The following is a 21,889-nucleotide window of genomic DNA, read 5'->3' as shown; positions in this document are numbered from 1 at the left end:
TAGTGATTGCCTTTAAATAAAGCAATATTTTTTTTTTCAAAATGCAGCATTCCTTAAAGGATGCATTTAAAAAATGGAAAGCTTCACACACCTTTTTTACTAATCAAGCAGTGGCCACAGTGACCACTGCAGATTTCTAAAAAATGGGAAGGAGAACCTTATGGACCTCTTCCCGTTTGTGAACACCATCTACTTCGAGGTAACCTATCAATGGTTTTCAACCACAATTGCAGTTGAAAACCATTGCTACATAAAGAGTCATAAATTGGAAGGGACGCCATAAATAAGCCCATTCGGAAACGTATTTTGGGATATGATAATGTGCTACCATATTCATAAATATCCAACAGGTTATGTGCAGTCACAAAGGCTCCAATTTTTCAAACCAGACCCTTTGCGACCTCAAAATAGACTTGTACATAAGGCTCTGGGCCTCAAATATCTAGAGATTTGTCATTTATAAAACAAGACTAACTCTGATACAGTCCAACAAAAACAGAGGGGAGAACAGCAAGGGGGACTCATAGAATAAAGGTGAAATACCTCCCATGGATGTCCCAGGAAAGAGACATGGAAGAGAGTAACCCATAGTTACAGATGCAAGTAGACCTATTTCTAATCTATTTCTTGATGTAGAAGAAATAAAAGGAAAGAGATATAAGATAGATGAAATCAAGCAGGCGATGAAGGTGCTGGCCACCTGTAAGGCTCCCGGATCGGACGGCCTTCCACTGGAGTTTTATCGCACCTTTGTGCCCCAACTGGTACCTCAATTGGTCACTCAGTTTCAAGCAGCCCTCGATGACGGCGCCCTGCTACAATCCATGTGCGAGTCAGTTATAGTGTCTCTCCTCAAGCCGGACAGGGATCCCCACCACCTGGGCTCATACCGGCCCATATCCCTATTACCCACGGACTATAAAATCTACGGGAAGATTCTGGAGGATAGATATGCCACGGTCCTCCCAAGATTGATTCACCCGGATCAGAATGGGTTCGTGCCCGGCAGGACCACCTCCTCTAATATACGGCGACTGTTCCATGTCCAGGATCAGATACGAGATGGCTTCCCTCAAGCAGCGTGCTTGGTCCTGGACCTGGAGAAAGCATTTGACACCCTCTCATGGCAGTATCTACTCCAGGTCCTGCGGTACATGGGAGTGGGACTTCGTCTCCAGGCATACACCAAGCTAATATACTCCATGCCCACATCTAGAGCGCGATTAGGGCTCCTCATATCAGCCCCATTCCCGGTACGTCGAGGTACTCGGCAGGGATGCCCACTCTCCCCCCTACTCTTCGCCATGGCGATGGAACCTATGGTGATCCACCTTTGCGCCGCCGGTGAGAGTTGGGGAATCCCAATTGCTGACTCCACTCATGTGGTATTGATGTACGCGGATGACGTGCTCATCTTTGTCCACAATATTGCGGCGGACCTCTCCCCTATATTACGAATACTGCAGGACACTGAGGAGGTAGCGGGACTCAAAGTAAATTGGTCCAAATCGACTATATATCCCCTGGTACAAGCCATGCCCCAAAGCCCACTGAGACTGGGTAACGTCGACATCTCCTGGAGCCCCCAGGCGGTCCGATACCTGGAAGTCCGGCTATATCACACACCTCAGGACATTTACGAGGGCAATTACCGCAGGGCGATGGCTGGCATCAGATCCTCCATACACTTCTGGAAAGATATCCGACTAGCTGTCACGAGGAAAATAGCAGTCGCTAAGATGATCCTCATTCCGCGGCTATTATATTACTTCTCTAATCTTCCGGTGGTCCCCCCACGTTCCTTTTTTAGCGAGCTTGACACCCTCCTCGGGACCCTCATATAGGGATCTGGACGCAAACGTACTGCCCTTGCCAAGCTGCAGCTGCCCCTCGATCAGGGTTGGCGAGCTGCCCCATCCTTAGAGGCTTACTTTCTAGCCACCCAACTGCAATGGGTGTTGCGTTGGACAGCAGGCCGGGCACAGGGGGACCTGGTCACAATAGCCGGACAAATCCAGATCCCAGGCATTAACCAACTGCTAATGCCAGGGGCGACGCCACCCCAGACCAAGCCACTCTAGGTGATGATAGCACACGCCTGTCTGCAACGCATCCACAGAATAGACCGCGCGTCACCCCCGTACTCCCCTCTCCTGCCGCTGGTGGGGTTCCCCAAGGGAAGGGCGTACTACACGGAGCGGCTACTCCACACGTGGACTGAACACTCATTGATAGACGCGGGCACACTATATCTCAACGGCCAACTACAGACCTTCGAAACACTCATGGAAAACTTCGACCTCCTTAGAGGACAATTCCTTTTATATAGACAGTTCTTAGAAGACTGTCGCAAAATATGGCGAACAATAGATACCGAACCTACCACACACCCGGTCATTCACGTGTTACTACGGATGGGCCCCGGGCGCCATTTAGTTACTTGAATATATAAAGCCATACGGACCCTTAAGCAACCCACCCTTGCACCCCTCCGGGATAAATGGGAAACGGACTTCCGCAGGCCACTTCATGATAAGGAATGGGCTCATGCTCTGGAATTTACAATAAAAGTGTCCTGTAACTATCGCTTTAAAAACATTCAGTTGCACATATTGCATCGGGTATACCATACTCCCGAAAAGCTACGGAGGTACTTTCCCAATAGCTCCTTCACCTGCCCCAGATGTCCAGAGCCCAATGCCTCATTTCAGCACATGCTATGGGATTGTCCAACGGCCGTAGCTACTGGGACACAGTTCACACCACTCTCAGGGCAGTCATGGGAATCCCAGACCTGTACATATGGGAGGCTAGTGCCCTTGGAATCTGCAAACACCGTGTAGTGGTCAAGTCCACTCAGTTGAGATGATCTAAGGAGGTTTATTAGAAGATGGTACAAGATCACAGGAAGATTAGAACAGGACCAGATCAGGACCAGATCAGGATCAGTTCAGGTCCAGTGGGAGACCCCACCAGGAGCAGCCAGCAGGCAGCTCAGCCCAGTCAACTGTCCCTTCTCTGACAGACTCCCCAACATTCTGACAGCATCATCACATTAACATTCCACTTGTGATAGAATAGCATTGGATTAACATTAGCAGGATATAACATATCCCCCTTTCTTATACGGGGAAACAAAAAGCTAGAAACAGAAGAGAAGAAACTAAGAAAGTGAAAGCAAAAAGAACAACAATGAAAGAACAACCATCAAGAGAAGATCAATGAGAGACCAACCAGGAAATCAAGAAAGAGAAGAAAGGAAATCACACATAGAAACCACCCTCCCTTCTATACACAACAGAAAAGAAGAAAAATCAACAGCGTCAGAGAGAGAAGAAAAAGAAACACAAAAGACTGCCCCAAAGCACACCCACTGGCCAGAATAGGAATGAATGGAAGATGAAAATGGAAAACTAACAGAACACAGGGACTACAGGCTGCAACGAACGTAGAGAAAAGAAAACATGACAGAAAAGCAAAGTAAAGCCCAGAATCCACACAAGACATCAGAGGAGAACATCACCAAGAAACAGAGAAGAAAGAAAACAAGGAAAATGAGGAAAAGTATAAGGGTAATCCTCACCTAAAAGAAACACCATCATCAATCCAAAATTTAAAATATAATGTAAAGACAACAGTGCATAATAATAATTCTTAACTATATGTGAGGTTCGGGAGGACTATAACCCGAAAACACGCCCTAGAGATATAAGGCAAAACAACAGTAACAGATGGGGCTAAGAGCCCTATGAACATAGTCCTTGTAAAGTTGACATGATGTCAAAAAAAAACAAATATGGGTAGGAACCCATATGGTAAAAACAGTAAGTGTTTGAGTAAGAACCCGCACTAATGCAATAGGACTGTAACCTTTGCATGGGTACACCCTGTAGACGGGTACATTTGAAACCGTAGCGGTAGAAACCCGCAAATTGACTAATGCAAAAGACTGTAACTGTCGCATAGACACACCCTGTAGACAGGTACATTAGAAAGCGTACGGGTAAGAACCCGCAAATTGATTAATGCGAAAGGACTGTAACCTTTGCATAGACGCTCCCTGTAGACAGGTACATTAGAAAGCGTACGGGTAAGAACCCGCAAATTGATTAATGCGAAAGGACTGTAACATTTGCATAGACGCACCCTGTAGACAGGTACATTAGAAAGCGTACGGGTAAGAACCTGCAAATTGATTACACCGCAAAAACATGAAGGTGGAAATGCGCTTTGCGTCCTTGGTGCTCCTACTAGCTAAGAGATGCATAACGATGCATTGGAAAGCACCAGGGACCCCCCCGCCCTTTAGCGGCATGGGTGGGAGCTGTCAAGAAGTGGTGCAGAGCAGAAGAGGTAGCGCTATGTACAGAGGAGGTTAAGGGAACTCGCAAGCATTCAGTTTCCATGCCATGGGCTATGATGCTCCATTCCTTTACGCAGGAAACTCTGGCGACGCCGGAGTCTCTAACTACCAGCTCTCCCAGGGCACACAGGATGCCTGCGGCAGCTCAAGGTACCTCTCAGAGTGGCCAGATGCCTGGCGGGTCACAACTGGCAGCCATGAGTGGGCCATAGCTGCACTCCGCACAAATGAACCCTGACATTCCCCCCCCCCCCCCTCACCTGTGCATGTTTACCTAGCCACCATATCATACTGCAACAATCAGGACACAGTGTATCCCAGTTCTGTCTCCCGGGTTTGTTTAAGTTCATGTTAATACTGGCACATAACAACCCTTACGATATAGTGCTAACAGAGAGAGCACGGCTCACATCCCAACACACAACATAGGCAGCCTTGCATGAATGCGGATACTGCCTCCCTACTTGCTCCTTAGAACTATCACCAATCTGAGACTGTACGAGAGGCTACAGACCACGCAGATATTTAGCCTCATGTCAAAGAGTAACATGTATGTGATATATCTTTTTATGGCAATGCCACCAAAACTGATGGGATGTACTAAATTACAGAAAATGCCAATAAAAATGTTTAAATTTTTTTTTTTTTTTTTTTTTAAGTGATCGAAGATAGAGAGAAAGATTGAGCAATAGTTGAGTAAGAAATAAAAAGGTCAATAGGTGAGAATACAATAGATAGGTAACGGGGAGGAAATTTAAAAGAAACACTGATAGACATGAGAGCTATTCAACAATGGATTTAAAATATAATTGTTTTAATAATGTTATTCTAATTTGATAAGGTTTCTTTATGTACTAAACTGCATTGCTTCACTAAGAATTTGTTTCCTGGTTATCTAGGAATGCTTTTATTAAATTTATTTGGGTTTTTGAAGTGTGAATGTAGAGCTGGTGAATGTACAGTATTTGATTTACATATTTTGTATGTGTAAAATTGATTTTTTGTATTATTTAATTTCTTTTGTTAGCCCCCCCCCCCTCACTACGCAAGAGAAACATTGCAGTCTTGTGTTCTTTATATTGGTTTGTGTCCTGATGAAGATGGAAGTTACAGTAGGGGGTTCCACTAAAAGGACGCCAATGTCTTTTTATGTAATCGCCTACAGCTGCTACCCACAAGAGGAGGAAAATATTCAGTCTACCTCCATGATGTTTAGACTCTGCGTCTCCAGCTGAGGCCATGTATCAATGAAGTACAAAACGTTTTTGGGTTGACTTCATTCTGTGGGATTGGGGGCGAACTAGAATTTGTTATATAATGCATTGCGAGTTTACTGTGGATTTTCATATAATTTTCAACTGATTTATCTATGAATGATTTTGTAACAAATACATTTTCATATTGATGAAGTAATGGATTTGATGGTGATTTGACTTGTTAGGGCTGGGAACAGTGTTTTTTGGGGGGGGGGGGTTATTGCTTAGTGGGTACTATTCTGCCCCTGAATTCCCACACCCAGCGCTGTTTGTAGTTTCCCGAAAGGATACTGCAGCTGCTCCAGGGCTCGCTGGTCGATGGTGCCCATGCTGTTGTAGACGAAGGCGCTGCTCAGCAACACGGACAGGGCAAAGATCCACGAGTCGTTCTTGGAATCACCCTTCAGAGTAAAAGAGAACATTCAATACCCTCCTTGGAAATCAACATAGCCCTTTTATTCTGAATAATTACTATCAAACAGACAAGTCTACCTACCTTAGAACAAGTGGAGAAAGGAGGGGTAAAAACTCTACTTCTGTGTAGTGTATGACAATATAGGTGGCAACACCATCCAGAGAGAGTGGATTGTGTAATACGCTCGAATGGAATTCCATGGTGTTAATTACTATAGCAACGCCTCTGCCCTGGCATAGCCCAGGCTCAGAAGGATTCGTTTTCCATCTTTATCCACTCACTTGGTAGACTGTTTTCCTCACTACTCATCTGTTTAATCTACACATAACTCTCAGACACATATGTTGCAATAATAAGTATTTCATTATGTCTCTAAATTCAATGCAGAGACAAACAAAATAAACACAGCTGAACTAGACAAATCAACACGTGCAACTCACGTGCAACTCATGGGGAGGCATAACAACACGTGCAACAATCAGACAATGTTTAATGTATTCTTTTTTTCTAAATACCATTTCATCACCATGATACTTTAACGGTGTATCATTGGAGGAGTGGCTCAGCTGCCTAAGATGATGGAATTGTCTTCCAACGCAAAGCAAGTCACGGACGATGGACTACACCACAAGGAAGTTTCATCAAGAAACGCCAGTGGGAGACGAAGTAGAGGAAGACGTTCAGGCATGAACATGTGGATGGAGGCGGATGGCCACTGAACACAGTGAGGTGAGCTGCTGTGACAGCCCTTCAAGGGAGGTGGATTGAGGCAGGAGCAGTGGAGGTAGAATGGGTGGGCGATGCCGCGTAGACATCTCACTGCGAGTAGAGAAGAAATGCGCAGCAGGAGGGTTACTGCAAGAAGGCCGATGATGTGGAGAAAACTGAAAGATTTAGATATCAACAATTACACCACAGGGCAATATATCAAAGAAACAGGCAAGTAGCCACCATGGACTTAACTAAGTTTGCAAAACTGGTTAAACCAACAGAGGACACTGACGAGGAAGTATCATACATTTATAAACTCTTAACAGACATTATACTCCTCTAATTGGAGATAAATATAACAGTAAGAAAGAGAATTGGTTTAGAATACAACAAAAGGTGAACAGACAGACTATTAGTGAGACACAAGATTCAATAAATTAATATTACATAGAGAAACCAGGAAGAAGAAAAAAATTGATACCGAACTTTTGCAACCTACTGGAAAATATTTTAGCTGCAGTCAAATAGATCGGGGTTCTTCAAAGTCTGGTCCTGGAGGGCCGGATCCATACCAGATTTTTATCATATCCCCATTTAGATAAATGTAGTTACCTTAAAAATCTGGCATGGATCTGGCCTTCCAGGACAGACTTTGGAGAACCCTGAACTAGATGATGTGTTTCCAGAATCCAGGAGACCCAAAATTATTGGATCTGGGTATGAAACCGACCATATGGGAAACAAATCACTAGAAAGGATTGGTCAATACTTTCTCAACTGTCTGTGTCTTCAAATATAGTGATTACATGTCTATGAAAGCAAACAACAGCCCCCACAATGGATTTATGGTTCCTTAAAATTTGGGATATGATGGTAATAAAGAGGTTAAGTTGACATTTGATTAAAGACGGACAACTTCGTATCATCATAGCATCGAGTACAAATTTATATAGATAAAGACCGCCAGGAGAGGACATGTTGTCCACTAATGAAACTTTAAATCTGTTTGACCAAAAGAAGCACTTGCCTTAGTGTGTACTCAACCAAAAGTGAAAAGGGACAAGAGCAGAATAAAGGGCAGGGTGGGGTGTGTGATAGGCAGCATAAGAGTTTAGAAACATATGAAAGAATGTCTAGTTATGATTCAAGTTAGTTACTGAATTACTGAGTTACCGTTAATAAAAAAAGTACGTGAACAAACAAGCTAACATTTAAAAGTCAGCTGTACAAGTTCCACAACTTTACCTGGGTTGTTAGTGTCCTTTTCCTTTGCTATGCAGCAACTTACTTTTAAAGAAATCGGTCACAAAACTTTAAATATCACAAAGAGCTAGACTCATTCACTAGTAGACTATTTTAAAGGACGTGAAGTTTATTGGTTATCAAGTAAATACAGCATTGATTGCAACAAAACGCTATTGATGAGTCTCCATATGGAACTAAATAAATTTTATTTTAGATTGAACCAATGTCCAATATCTTGGCTACAACCCCAGATCATTCAAAAACTCTCAATTTTCAGCAATATATGCCCATCTATATGTAATAATCTCTCTCTGTCGAACAGTGTCAGTCCACTCCCAAAAATATCAACTATAATTTCTTGAAAACTGTCAAATTAGTTCACACAAAACGAAGTAAAGAGACTTCTTTGTGTGAAGTTGTACTTTCATGACAAGTTTGGTGTAATTCTGTTTGGTCCTTTTTTCTGTATCGGAGAGAAAGAATCCTATGCGAGTTAAAAGAGGTGAATGTCACTTTTTTAGCCCCTCAACACCTATTTTGGCCCCCATTTGCAATACCAGATCCAAATCGGATAACATTTTCTTAATGTAAAGTGTTGTGCTCCACCCCTTCCCCCAACAACACTCACCTTTTCGACGTCACCGAGGCCTTCTGTGTCCAGAAGAACAAGAGTGTGTTTGGGTTTTAGAGGGTGTGGGACACACCACATCCAGATCCCTTTTGTCTCAGATTGGATGGTGGATCCCAGAGAGAATCCTGCAAAGAATGAACACGTCATGAGCTACAATGACAATCCCTCTGTCACAGGGAGAGAACAAGACAGCAACACTCTGTAGCCCTCCATGACTTTGAGGAGTGAGTTCTCCCAATGTATTCCAAGCATCCCTCAAAGGGAAATATCTGTTGGACAAATATTGCCAAAGGCAGAGTCACTGTAATAGCCAATCCCAAGGCATGCAGTGAAGAACTTTATCTCAGAAAGACAAACACTTTTATTATGCTGTATAAACAGAGAACAAACATCACACCATAAAACGTATCATGGCAGATTCAATTACCAAATCTAAAGCAAAGCATTGGGTGGTTTGAGTAAACTTTGGAGACCTACTATGACATGTTTAATATGTGTGTATGAATACAAAAATGCCAATTTAACTGACCTTTGGCTCTTCTTTAACAATCCTCCCCAAATGATCCTGCAGTTTGGGGGCTCAGTGATAACATAACTAGCCTGAGACCCACAGCTCAGATTAGTGAACTTCTATTCCTTTTTCAAGGCCATGTGTGAGCCAAAGAGGTGTGTGTGGGGGAGAAATGGGCTTTCAGCAGCCTTGCCCTTTCCAAGCGCTGACTTGCGAAATGACTGCCCAAGCCTGGCATACAATGCTGTCCACAGTAGTCTTGGAGGAGGAGAGGGGTTTCTTCTCATGCACCCCAAAACATGAAGAGAAGGTGTAGAAAAAACCAAAGGAGAGCAAATCTGTTTACGAGAGCTCAGCAGGAAGCCCTGATTAGTGTTTGGGGAACAAATCTGTTCGAAGCCCTAGGTCCAGGAAAGATATAATCAAATCTCATAGTACACTTGGATCTAAAAAAACAATCATCGAAACAAAATAATATAACTGTCCATTCTTTATCCTCCATTTCTGGGTTATTGTTGGAGCACGTTGGCCTCTGAATACTCATGATTGCAGTCCACTTCCTGCTCATTGGTAGATTATGTTGGACTCTGAATATTCTAGATTTCAGTCTTTCTGTAAGAAATGGTTTGTAAAAATTCATAATACCAGTCACTCCAAGTCTCTCTGGGGACTGCACCGCCTGTCCATGAATTTTATAGTAAAATTATATTTTGTGCCAAGATCAGAGAACACAAGATGTTTATCCATAGAATCAACATGAGAAGACAAAGGATAAAACAAACAGCTTCACAGAGGTCAGATGGAGTCTGAGCGAGCCACGGCAGCTTCTCACCTGCTGCCTAAACACTGCTACACTCCCCACCCACTGGCAAAGGAAGTGGTTTCTTAACAGATTACAATAAATATGAATACAATTATGGCACGGCAAGGTGATTAGATCTCTTGGAGAGACCAGGAGATAGGCAGCAATTCACACTGTTGTCTCAACAGGTGTCAGGTGCCCCGCAAACGCGCACACAGAAACACCGGGAGACTCACTTCCGGTTGGAGGGTGAGTCCCGGTCTAGTGGTTGCGGCGCACGAGAGGTCGGAGAAACACTTCCGGGGGAAACGCTTAAACTGCGCGTTTCCCGCCGGCTCCGTGCTTCGGATTCAACCGAATCCCCCTGAGAAGTGAACGCCGAGTTCCGAGTCGAGACGCGACTCCAGTAACCTGGTTCCAGTGCAGTTGGAGGCGTGTAAGTGCATCCTTCTCACCGCGCTGGAGCGCCCCCGCCTTAGAGGCTGCCTGAATCCCAGAGCGCAGGCGTGCTCATGGGATATTTGTTTCACGTTGTTGGATACCTTTTGTTCGTTTAGCGCAGGAGCGCTTAGGGAGCATTTAAGTCTACATAGCGCAGGAGCGCTTGAGGGATACTTTCGTTTGTTAGCGCAGGAGCGCTTGAGGGATACTTTCGTTTGTTAGCGCAGGAGCGCTTGGGGGTTTTGCTTCAATCCTACAACGCAGAAGCGTTGGTGGGATACTCTTGGTTTTTGCTTCATTCAGCGTGGGTGCGCTTAAGTGGTACTGAAGAGTCCATAGCGCAGGAGCGCTACTGTGACAAAGTACCCATTTCATTCTGGAACTGTGTTCTAGCACCTACGTTGCCATTGTTATAGCTTGCCCCCTTAGTTTGCCACTTTCTTGCGCAAGAACACCTTTGCGCATGGTTTGACTTTTCTTTTGACACACAGGCGCAGGTGCGCTTTACTTTGATTTACGGAAGGAGTAGTGTCCAGGAGCTCATCGCCAGGAGCAGCGCTGATTCTGGGTGCCCTGGTCCGAAGAAGCATCGGTGAGTCCCCGGAACGACCTTCTTTCTGTGTGTGGGTTAGCGTGGGTGCTGTAGAACAGGGGTTGGGATTCCTTATTGATCTAGTCCTTCCTGTCTTCCATAGGGCCCCAGGATACTCCTACACCAAGCCGCTACGTCCTTTCTGGCTCCCTTCCCTGCGTCCATCTCATCCCCGTTGGTTCCTACTATTCACGAGGGTCAGGTGGGTACAGGGACGGGTGCTCTTGTCGTCTCTGCGGAATCACCTCGCAAGCAAAAGGTGAGTCTTGTGAGGTACACGGCAACAGGGAGCCTTAAGTAGATCAATAGACCAAGTGAGGCAGCCTGGATTAGCAAGATCAGCTGTAACCAGAGCACAAGTGTGAGGATCCATTGCAGGGGGGGTGTGTGAGGACCTCTTGCAGGAGGTGCGTGTGAGGATCTCTTGCAGGAGGCGTGTGTGATGATCTCTTGCAGGGGTACTTGTGAGGATCCATTGCAGGAGGCGCATGTGAGGATCTCTTGCAGGAGGCGCGTGTGAGGATCCATTGCAGGAGGCGCGTGTGAGGATCTCTTGCAGGAGGTGCATGTGAAGATCCATTGCAGGAGGCACGTGTGAGGATCCATTGCAGGAGGTGCATGTGAGGATCTCTTGCAGGGGGTACTTGTGAGGATCCATTGCAGGAGGCGCATGTGAGGATCTCTTGCAGGAGGCGCGTGTGAGGATCCATTGCAGGAGGCGCGTGTGAGGATCTCTTGCAGGAGGTGCATGTGAAGATCCATTGCAGGAGGCACGTGTGAGGATCCATTGCAGGAGGTGCATGTGAGGATCTCTTGCAGGGGGTACTTGTGAGGATCCATTGCAGGAGGCGCATGTGAGGATCTCTTGCAGGAGGCGCGTGTGAGGATCCATTGCAGGAGGCACGTGTGAGGATCTCTTGCAGGAGGTGCATGTGAAGATCCATTGCAGGAGGCACGTGTGAGGATCCATTGCAGGAGGTGCATGTGAGGATCTCTTGCAGGGTGTACTTGTGAGGATCCATTGCAAGAGGCGCATGTAAGGATCCATTGCAGGAGGCGTGTGTGAGGATCTCTTGCAGGAGGCGCGTGTGAGGATCCATTGCAGGAGGCGCGTGTGAGGATCCATTGCAGGAGGCGCATGTGAGGATCTCTTGCAGGAGGCGCATGTGAGGATCTCTTGCAGGAGGCGCGTGTGAGGATCCATTGCAGGAGGCGCGTGTGAGGATCTCTTGTAGGAGGCGCGTGTGAGGATCTCTTGCAGGGGGTACTTGTGAGGATCCATTGCAAGAGGCGCATGTAAGGATCCATTGCAGGAGGCGTGTGTGAGGATCTCTTGCAGGAGGCGCGTGTGAGGATCTCTTGCAGGGGGTGCATGTGTGGATCCATTGCAGGAGGCGTGTGTGAGGATCTCTTGCAGGAGGCACGTGTGAGGATCTCTTGCAGGAGGCGTGTGTGATGATCTCTTGCAGAAGGCGTGTGTGAGGATCTCTTGCAGGGGATGCACGCAATACACACTCTTTGCAAAGTAAAGGCTTGGAAGAAGAGTTGAAGACCACCCCTAGCTGGTGGACCTTCTCCCTGTGCGAGAGACAGCGTGCCCATGGCTGGCACCGTATCACAACGGATGACAGAAATTAGTCTTTGGCAGGGTACAAAGGTGCTTCGAGGACGGTTACTTTTTTCACATATTCCAAGAGGATTTTGAAAAGGCATACAAACCATCAAGCAAGGATTCAGAGTATACTGCATTAGGATTAAATATGTTGAGACCCAGCCTCAATACTACGGCTGTTTAAACAGCACTGATATGCAGAAAGCGTGGAAAAACTTATCAGGACAAGAATGGAATAAAGAGTATTGAATGCAGTTAAAGTCCAGAATTATAAAAATCAGGCTTAAGTCAGGTTTGACATGTAAACTTTTGATTAGTGGGAGGGAGGGAGGGATGGAGCAGATATTGAGGACTCTGACTCTCTACTCCATGTTTCATAACAATGCCCTGTTTTCAGATAGATTTAACTCATGTACATTGAGATATGGAACATTTCATAAAGAAAATACCATTGTGAACAATCCACTAGGAACAACCATTAAAAACTGACATTTAACTCAACCTACGACGGACTACAGAAGGAAAACTTCTTTAACACATTCCATAATGTCCTAATCCCTTTAAGTGCCGGCGTGCACTTTTTATTTTCCACTGCTAATGAAAAACACTTTTCCAATTGTATTCTTATTTTCGGTATAGTGACATGAAAATAAAATTTGTTATAACTACTTTTCCTCTTATGGACTTTTCATAGTGATATTTTTTACAGATGTTTTTTCATAGTGATCAAATCCCATAGATTAACTCTGCAGAAAGTGTCTTCTGATTATGCTCTTTACAGACGAAGGAGCCCCTCTCTCTAAAACTCTTAAAGGACTGCTTAGATACTGGAGTCGTCTCAGGATTACTGTGAACATAAACATTAGGGCTCCTTTACTCAAAGCCGCTTGCCACCCAAATTCAACCTAGATCCATAAATGGCTTGTTTTACATATCTAAAATGATGTCTTCTATTCACAAACTGTGAATTTACACTTTCAAAGTGATCTACTCACTTGTAGAATCTCACCCGTATCTTGCAGTTTTACATGTGAGATCATCTATCCTCAGGGTAAGAGAGGGCGGTCAGGGGAAGTATGCCCTGCAAAGTAGGCAAACAACCAAAAACGTGAAAAAAAAATCTGAAATCATACATTTGCAAGGTGTATTCCCACCGTATTTACTGTTTGTGATGTATTCTATTTATGGGCATAGTCAATTAATGGGAGTGGACATGGAACACACTCAACATCCGTGGCGCTGCAGGCCCTGCTTAATAATTACTTAATGAATAAACGGGGCCAAGATTGCATCTCCTGCCTTGTCTCAGGTGCAATGATTGAAATGGTGAAGAAAGTGAAACCTTGCTTGGTCGAACAGCTGGTGCATGTGCTTATTGACAAAGCAGACATTGTATTCACCTGCCCTTGGTACACACAGCACGGACCAGATGCTTGGCTACAGCTTTAGTTTAAGAGAACTCTTGCTACTAGGTCACCACGCATTGGGTTGGTTGTCGCCTTCTATTGACAGTGCCCTGAAGAAGTCCTATGTTTAAAGGGACAAAAGGCGTCGGCTGATGGTTTGTTTCATGAACTGAATATAGAAGAAAACACTATATATCCTGTAGTCACAGCCATTTCCTTCACTGAATTAAGATTCTACAATATCCATGGACAATTGTGTATGGCCTGGTTTGACTAGCAGCGGCGCAGTTCCAATCTCGTTTCTTTGTATTCAGTCACCTTGTGAGGGGTGGTACTTCTGGACAGGGGGCACTTTTGGATTGCTGCACACAAGGATTGTTCTTGAATTTAAATGGTATTGGTAACTTACGGTACAGGTGCTGCACATGTTGTTTTGAGGTCCACTGTTCAATTCTCGAGTTATTGTATTCACCTGTTTACAACCTCCGGCCTGACCCTGAAGAGAGAGCAAGCGCGACTGTCGCTCACTCCTGGGTTTACTCAACCACATATTGTCTATAGAGGTATTTTAATATGTGTGTCGTCAATCTCCTAAACAGCCATCAGAAAAGTCATAATTATGCAGCCAGAGTGCTCTTGGGAGTAAGAACACATCCTTATGATTTTAACAATCTTTCCTCGTGGCGCTGCTATATTTTCCCCACTTTCCTCCCTACTGTTTATTCTTTTCTGTAGACTTAGAACGAGGTTCTGTGCTCTGTATGTTGATCTTATTGTTCCTTATAAAGTTCACTAATACCACTTTGTGCAGACGGTAAATAATATTAAAAAATGAATTCAACTCCTAAGGAGCTGTATAGGCTGTATGCGAGGACCCGATCAGTCTTCACATACCTTTATGTAAAGATGTCTTCATTACACAAGACCAGCTTGCCCAAGCAGGCCCCCACTGGTGACAGAGAAGAGGAGACATTAGTTGAAAGTTGTGGACTGCCCATCCTTCACAGCCAAAGATGACAAGCCTCAGAAACTCATCTACCTCCCTATGGTTAACTGGGTGATGTCTTATTGATGGACCATAAGAGCCTTGTTAACTCTGCTGAAGAACTACATCACTGGAGCAGAGATTCAGCATAGGGAGAAATATTTACAACAAGGAGAAAAAAATGTACATTTAAAAAGTTATTTTCAAAGAACATTCAAACAGGTGTAAATCTTGTTCCAGTTACTTATGCACACATTCTCTCTCATGCGAGTTACTAGGAATATATAAAAACTATTTAAGAAACCCTCTTGGGAAACGGAAATTTTCACAGCTATCTGTGTAGTTTCCAACAGCTTCTTACTCCTGAAACTATCTACAAATTCCAGAAAAAAAGCGTAGGAAAAAAAACGTTGGGAATTGACCTGCAAAGGATAAATAGTGGTTCTCCAATAAATAAAATGTCTTGGCTAATGAGAAAAAGAGATAGCGCCAAGCCATCCGGTCTTATTACATGTGTCGCACAGGTGGTCGAAGGACTCTGATGACTTGTGAGAGGTTACTGCATGCTGGAGTGTCCATACAATGATTGGGCGAGTGCCCCAACAGGTGGTCCAATTGGTGTTTGACGTCATGCGTGAAGCTCCAAGGTATGTTCAGAATCATGCACACGCAAGCGGCATCAAGGCGTGCTGACATTGAGAAGTGGGACAAGGAGAAAGAGGTATCTAATACTTTCTCTCCAATGTGCCTAGTGGTGCGACCAACACCCCCAGTTGGTCTAATCCTAATGCCATCACTGGTTTTAGATGAGATTACATCTAAAGAAGGTAATGAGGACAGGATTGGGGACTTTTTGGGACAAATATCCTCATAACTCAAGCAAGAGACCACATCAGAAGCATTAAGAGAGATAAATACCTACAACTCCCCTCATTGCCATCATTTTGTCGGAAACAAATAGGGTGTGGTTGACAAGAAGTACCAGTACCCTGTTAACTCCTTTCCTGTCCACGATTAATTAACTGGCATGCAAGAATTTAGAACAAAGTCCTCATAAAACAGGGATTTCATGTGTCCAACGAGTGCTCGGTCTTCCTGTCCAGAAGATAAACTCAGTCCTCAAACGTTAAAGTGTTATTCACCACCATAGTCTCCCCTTTCTGGGATGAAAGAGTAAAGTCATCATCAATTGTACTTGTCCCTAACCTGATGCAGCAGTCAAAAATGTGGAGTTAATGACGGATTCTATAGAAACAAGCGCCAACAGTGTGCAAACGTTCCACCAGCTGTGACTGCTCGCCCACATCGTTTCTCATCTTGGTTCCATTCATCAGTACAAAAGCCTTTATTTAGCCGCAGCTTCCATCGTGGTCATTCACACCCAATGCCACAGCCACATTTATAGTGCGTCTCAAAGGGTAGCAATGCAGAGCAGTCCAAGGCGTACTCAAGGGAGGTGGTGTGAACTAGTAATCGCCAATCTCAGATACAACCAATAACACTCAATAAATGATTGTTCACTCAGTGCTTTTTCTTTTGAAAAAGGAAAAGGTACATTTATGCAGCAATTTACAAATATACACGAGCGGGTGCAAAGGCTGTAGGATGACATTGCATTCTTACCCCTCCCATTGGGAGATCTAGACCAACAAGTCATATGGCAGAACATTTACTTGTATTAGAAATGCAATGATGGAATATCAGTTTGAATGAGCGCACACTTAATATGGGAAATAAAGTATTTTTACTTGGCATACGAGTGGTTGTCAGTGTCACTACTTCATTTAAGCATTCACAAGGAAAGAATCTATGCATGTCTGCGTGATTTGGGTCATCAAAATTACTTTAGCGTGAAATACTACAATTTAGGTGACATAATTATGATCACAACCTTTATGTAATTATAGTTCTCACCCTTAGAGAATGTTTCTTAATATGAAAACTCATATTAACCGTTTTCAGGTCACAACTGGTTGCAGCCCTCCCCTTCACCCCCTCCCCCTCCCCCTGCCCCTCCCCCAGGGGGTACCCCCTTCCCCAGCAATTAAAAAAACGCTGCAACCTAGAGAGCCTGATAACATTTGAAGCCCTTGAGGGGTTTTCGTTTGAATGTCCCAGCCAACTTAGGGTGGGGTCTATGTAGGGGGGGAGTCTGTGCTGCTTCTGCAGCTCCCTCACATCATTCTCACTCCTTTGGTGGTGACCCAGCTCTTCTGGGGGCACTACGGAACCAAAACAAGGGATTTTTTGTAAAGGAATGTGGCCAGGCCCCACAAGACATTATGGGGTGCTCCTCGCAAGTAAGATGAATTTTTAAGCAGCATCTTTCCTGCTGTGCTGGGTAGAGCTGTGTTACTTTCCTTTGTTTTTCCATTAATGTTTGTTGGTTTTTGGCACCTCTGCGCTTTAACTTTTGCTCGGGGTGCCCGGTCCCACCCGGACACCCCGCAGCCTCTCTCCACATCCGAGAGTAGCTCAGGGAGACCATCCCTGGTCACTGTTGCTGGCTCCCACACTGCCAGCACCCCCTGGTCACTGCTGCTGGCTCCCACACAGCCAGCACCCCCTGGTCACTGCTGCTGGCTCCCACACTGCCAGCACTTTCACGTGCTGTGGCGGTAATCAGCTCTTTACTTTTGTCTGCCCGCTCCTGGGGCTGACGCTTGTGGTGCCGCGGCATTCCGGGCCACTGGGGGAGTGTGACGGCACTCGCCCTTCCTTGCTTCAGGCATCAGGCCCCGGGATGGGGTCCTGGGCCCCCTCTCGACTTTGCAGGGGCGCGACGGCGCTCCCTGCCTCCTTCCCTTGTCGGGTCCAGGGATGGGGTCCCGGGCCCATCTGCCTTTTCATGGGGAGTGGGACGGCGCTCGCCGGGTTTTGCTTTGCTCGCCTGGACCCAGGCATGGGGTCTTGGGCTCTATGCATCTTTGCAGGGAGATCAATTGTGCTCCCCGATTTCCCTTCTCCTTCTCGATTGCCAGGGATGGCACGTGCAGTCCATTTTACCATGAGTTTCCTGTGGATGAGCCACGGTTTATGAGGCTCTCCCACAGTAAAATCCCAAAAACCAGATGAGCAAAAAAGATTAAAATCAGGGCCGATGGGATGGTCAGAGCCACCTTCTCACATTGGTTTACCAGTAGGGCCCGCCTCGCGTCGGCTGGCTGGGAGCACACGGGTTCTATTTAAGTCTATAGCCAAAGATGCTTGTGCGAAGTCAAGATGTTTTTTGGTCTCCAGATTCAAATGGCATCAACATAACCCGGCGCCAAGGCCTTTGGCTGGTGGCATCCACGTCTAGAATAAGCAGAGGGAATGGGTTAGCATTCAAAATGGAGCCTGCGAAATGGCAACAGCCTTTCAAAGAGACTCCAAGCTTCAGCTTTTAAAATGAAGTAAAGGTCTTACAACCTGGGTTCTCTCACGGCAGCTCTGCGGTTCCATAAAGCTGGGCTTTCAATCGGTCTCCATTCAGCGTCAGGGCGCGGCAATGTTTGTGCGCGTTCGAATGAGCACTACCATAACGCTGGCCACTTCTGCTACGCTTTAGAGACACATGACCCAGCATTTCCCTCCTCGCTCCCACTAATCAAGATCTTCCAGAGTGACCTTTTTACACCAATAACGAACCTCTCCATTACAAGGGTTTACTTGCCTGAATGTTTGGTGCCAATGGTGGCATGTGGCCTGACATATAAACAACAAACATAAGCTAACTTCAAACACTGGGCAAAGATAGAGAAAGGTGATCTTGAACAAGAGCTAACTTTGTCCTGGCTTAAACAGCAGCCTGGAATGTATCCATTCTTCAGGATAAGGAGACATCATTTGTCTCCCTCTTTGCTGCTCTGTGACACATTTCAGAGGGAGCTGAGGCACGTGAAATTGTTACTTTATGTGGATACATTGGTGCGATTGCTTCACATACAATTACAAAGTATCCTGTACTCTCTGACACCTGGAATTGTGGGTGGGTGAGAAAGATGGCAGCTGTCAAGTGTTTGTTTTCAGTTGTTAAAAGCTGGAAAAAAGTGACAGAAGTTACAGTGGAAAAAATAAAATGAAAGGGTAATTCTCTATTTTTTTTATTATTGGTGTTGTTGAAAGTGCAACACAATATGTTGTGTGGTAAGAGCCCACACAAATAATGCACAATAATGCATGGCTGGGGCGTGGACAAAAAGGGCCTTAATTGTCATGTATGAAGCATGTTATCGAAAATAAAATAAAACGGTCCATGATCTTCGACTGCCTGTGCATTGTAACCATTATCTGTATATTTTATGGACTTTGTTCGAGACACTCGTTCAGGACATCAGCGGCTAGCGACGCTACCGTCAGCTACTCCATGTGAACATTTCCATTAGGAATTGAAATGAAAGGAAAGTAGATAACCTGCCTCTCCATGAAGTGCAACATGGCACGCTAGCGATGAATAAACTAAAGTGATATCTAGCGTGCCCCAGTCTGGTCCGCTTCAGCTTTAGCATGAACTTCACAAACTGGCGCTAATGTTATGTTATGTTATATTGATTTCTATATCGCACTAATCACCCAAGAGGGTATCCGTGCGCTTGACTGTAGAACCCATAGAGTGCCCTCGTGTCTGTGAACGGACTCACGTTCACCAGCTCACCTAGGAGGTGTATGAAAGTCTCACAGCAGAGCTTGGGCCTTGCATATGGACCATGTTGATGACCACTTCCCTGCCCCGTTCACTCACCTGACCTCTTTCCTGCCAGCTTGTTCATGAGGTAGGACTTGCCCGTGCGGTAAAGTCCCACGATGGCCACCACCACCACTGGCTGGCGAATGTCAGTGAGGATCTGAAGGGCCTCCTGCCGCACCTTCAGCTCCCCCTCTCGGGTGTTCTCGATGAGGCACACTGGAGCAGGCATTGAAATCTCCGGCATGGTGCCTCCTCAGACAAGGTCAGTCGGTGGCAGACAAGGTCAGTCGGTGGCAGAAGGTCAATGATGAGACCTGTGGAGCAAGAAAAGAATTTATCCATCAGCTCTGACTTATACTTCCAGTATCATTGAAGGTGGGAGAGAGGACTATATAACCGAGGTCAGGAGCAGCAACGGTGGTCAAAAGTGCCAGTCAGTGTCTTTCTATACATGAACTGCAACTGGCAATGCCCAAAACCCATCTCCATTAGTGTCCTGATTGCTTTGTCCGAGCAAAACTCTCAACCGGATAGGATCTGTGACATGAATGGACTTGCCTTGGTGCTAGTGAGATGTGCCCGGTATACAGCATGGTATGCAACCGTGGCCATGAGCACTCTTTGAGCCGCAGTGGCTGCCAGCCAGGTCTCACCACACCTACTTTGGAGGGGGAGAAGGCGGCTCAGACACATGGCCCTTGGAAGAACAGCAGGACCTGTTAGGACAGTTATCACAACCTGCAGCCAAGTGCGAGAATGCCAACTTACGCTCACTCACACACACACTCACACACACACTCACACACACACGTCAGCCCTGTGAGAAATCTCAGCAATCACCCATTACTCTTATGATGCCAAATTACCAAAATTAAACATGATGCCAGTTTCAGTAATGAAGACTAATTAAGGGCAAAGATCCTACTGCAGGCAAGGACGTAGTTTGGTCATTAAGATGGGGGGGGGGGGCAGGGTTAGCTTCAGATCTCCCGACATTCATGCTGGCATATAATGTTAAAATACATTATACTACAAGCAGGGAGCATGAAAGAAGGAGTGGAAAAGAAGAAAAATGTAGAATGGTAGCAATACTAAGTGGGAGAAACAATTTTTGTAAAATAATCAAAATATTTTATGAAGATATAGCGAGAGAGGGGGAGAGAGAGAGAGAAAGAAAGAGAGAGAGAGAGAGAGGGAGTGTTTTTGTCAGTGTGTGCATGCAAAAATACAGACTGAAATCTGACAGACACCTAAACATACCCGAGTGAAAGCACCCGTACCCAACTATTGATCAGAAGATACATTTATGAGGGCGTGGTAACACCCTAAACACCCCAGCCTGAAGCTACGCCCCTGACCGCAGGAGCACAAGAACAATGAACTAAGAGAGAGCGCGGCTGCTTGTACTGCTGTTCGCGTCCTGTAGCGTCTAGTGCTATTTTCTTAGCACAAATTGCATCCTCAGGCCCATTTTGGACGCGAGGGAGCGTTTTGCACTCAGAAAATAGCACTAAATGCAGGATTATGTCTCTCACATAATCACGCATAACTAAGAGTAATTGTGCAATAATTACAAGTAATTACGCTAGAAAGAATTATGCCAGTTACCCCCACCCCTAATATACACGCCCCAATTCCTTTCAGCTGCTGCTCGTGAATGACTTCAGGGTTCCTTTGTGAAATATACAAATCCTCTGCACACGTTCAAAAGTAAATACATAAAGTTACATAAAATATCACAATGATGCATGTCTTTATATTTTCAGATGTCTTTATTTCAAGATCTTTAAGCCTTCTTAGCCAACACGTGTTTCGTAGCTGTTCCAGGGATTACCCCACGACTTCTTCAGGGCTGAGGTCAGTTTCAAGTAGTCTCTTAGTTCCGGGGATAATTCAAACCCAGAGGGGGTTCCTATAAGTTCTGCTCCTGGAGTTGTAGATTAGTTAGTCTTGTGTCTTCCCTCTCCTACCACCCGTGCCCTCCATATGGCTCTTCCCTCTATTCTCCCACTTTCCCCTACTCTTCCTCCTCTAAACCACACTATTACTCCAAACTCTGATGGTACTTGTCCCCACACCCCTCTCGACCTCTCCTCTTCTCCTCAATTCCCTTCTCAAGCCTCTACATCTAATCAATCACTCTCTCCTGAATCCCCCCATGACATCTCCAACTCACTCTACATCTCCCCAAATCTCACGCTCTTTAATAACTCAATTCCCACGCCCTCTAATAACCTATTCCCTCCAACT

The 21,889-nt window shown here is 45.4% G+C and overlaps 1 protein-coding gene across 3 annotated transcripts in view; it reads right to left on the bottom strand.

The window, feature by feature from the left end:
* LOC146808801 (guanylate-binding protein 3-like) overlaps nt 1-21,889 on the bottom strand; it is a 120,771-nt gene that overhangs the window by 64,602 nt on the left and 34,280 nt on the right. For all 3 annotated transcript variants that reach the window (XM_085615628.1, XM_085615627.1, XM_085615626.1), the window contains exons 2-4: nt 19,694-19,953; nt 8,619-8,746; nt 5,911-6,020 (exon numbers count right to left, since the gene is read on the bottom strand). In XM_085615628.1, the coding sequence (XP_085471754.1) occupies nt 5,911-6,020; nt 8,619-8,746; nt 19,694-19,883 (428 nt within the window). In that variant the 5' untranslated portion in view covers nt 19,884-19,953. The remainder of the gene's footprint in view (nt 1-5,910; nt 6,021-8,618; nt 8,747-19,693; nt 19,954-21,889) is intronic.

This window comes from Triturus cristatus, chromosome 7 (genome assembly GCF_964204655.1).
Source record: "Triturus cristatus chromosome 7, aTriCri1.1, whole genome shotgun sequence".
Taxonomy (NCBI): Eukaryota; Metazoa; Chordata; class Amphibia; order Caudata; family Salamandridae; genus Triturus; species Triturus cristatus.
The sequence above is the reverse complement of the archived record's forward strand: the minus strand, read 5'-3'. Positions and strand labels throughout refer to the sequence as shown.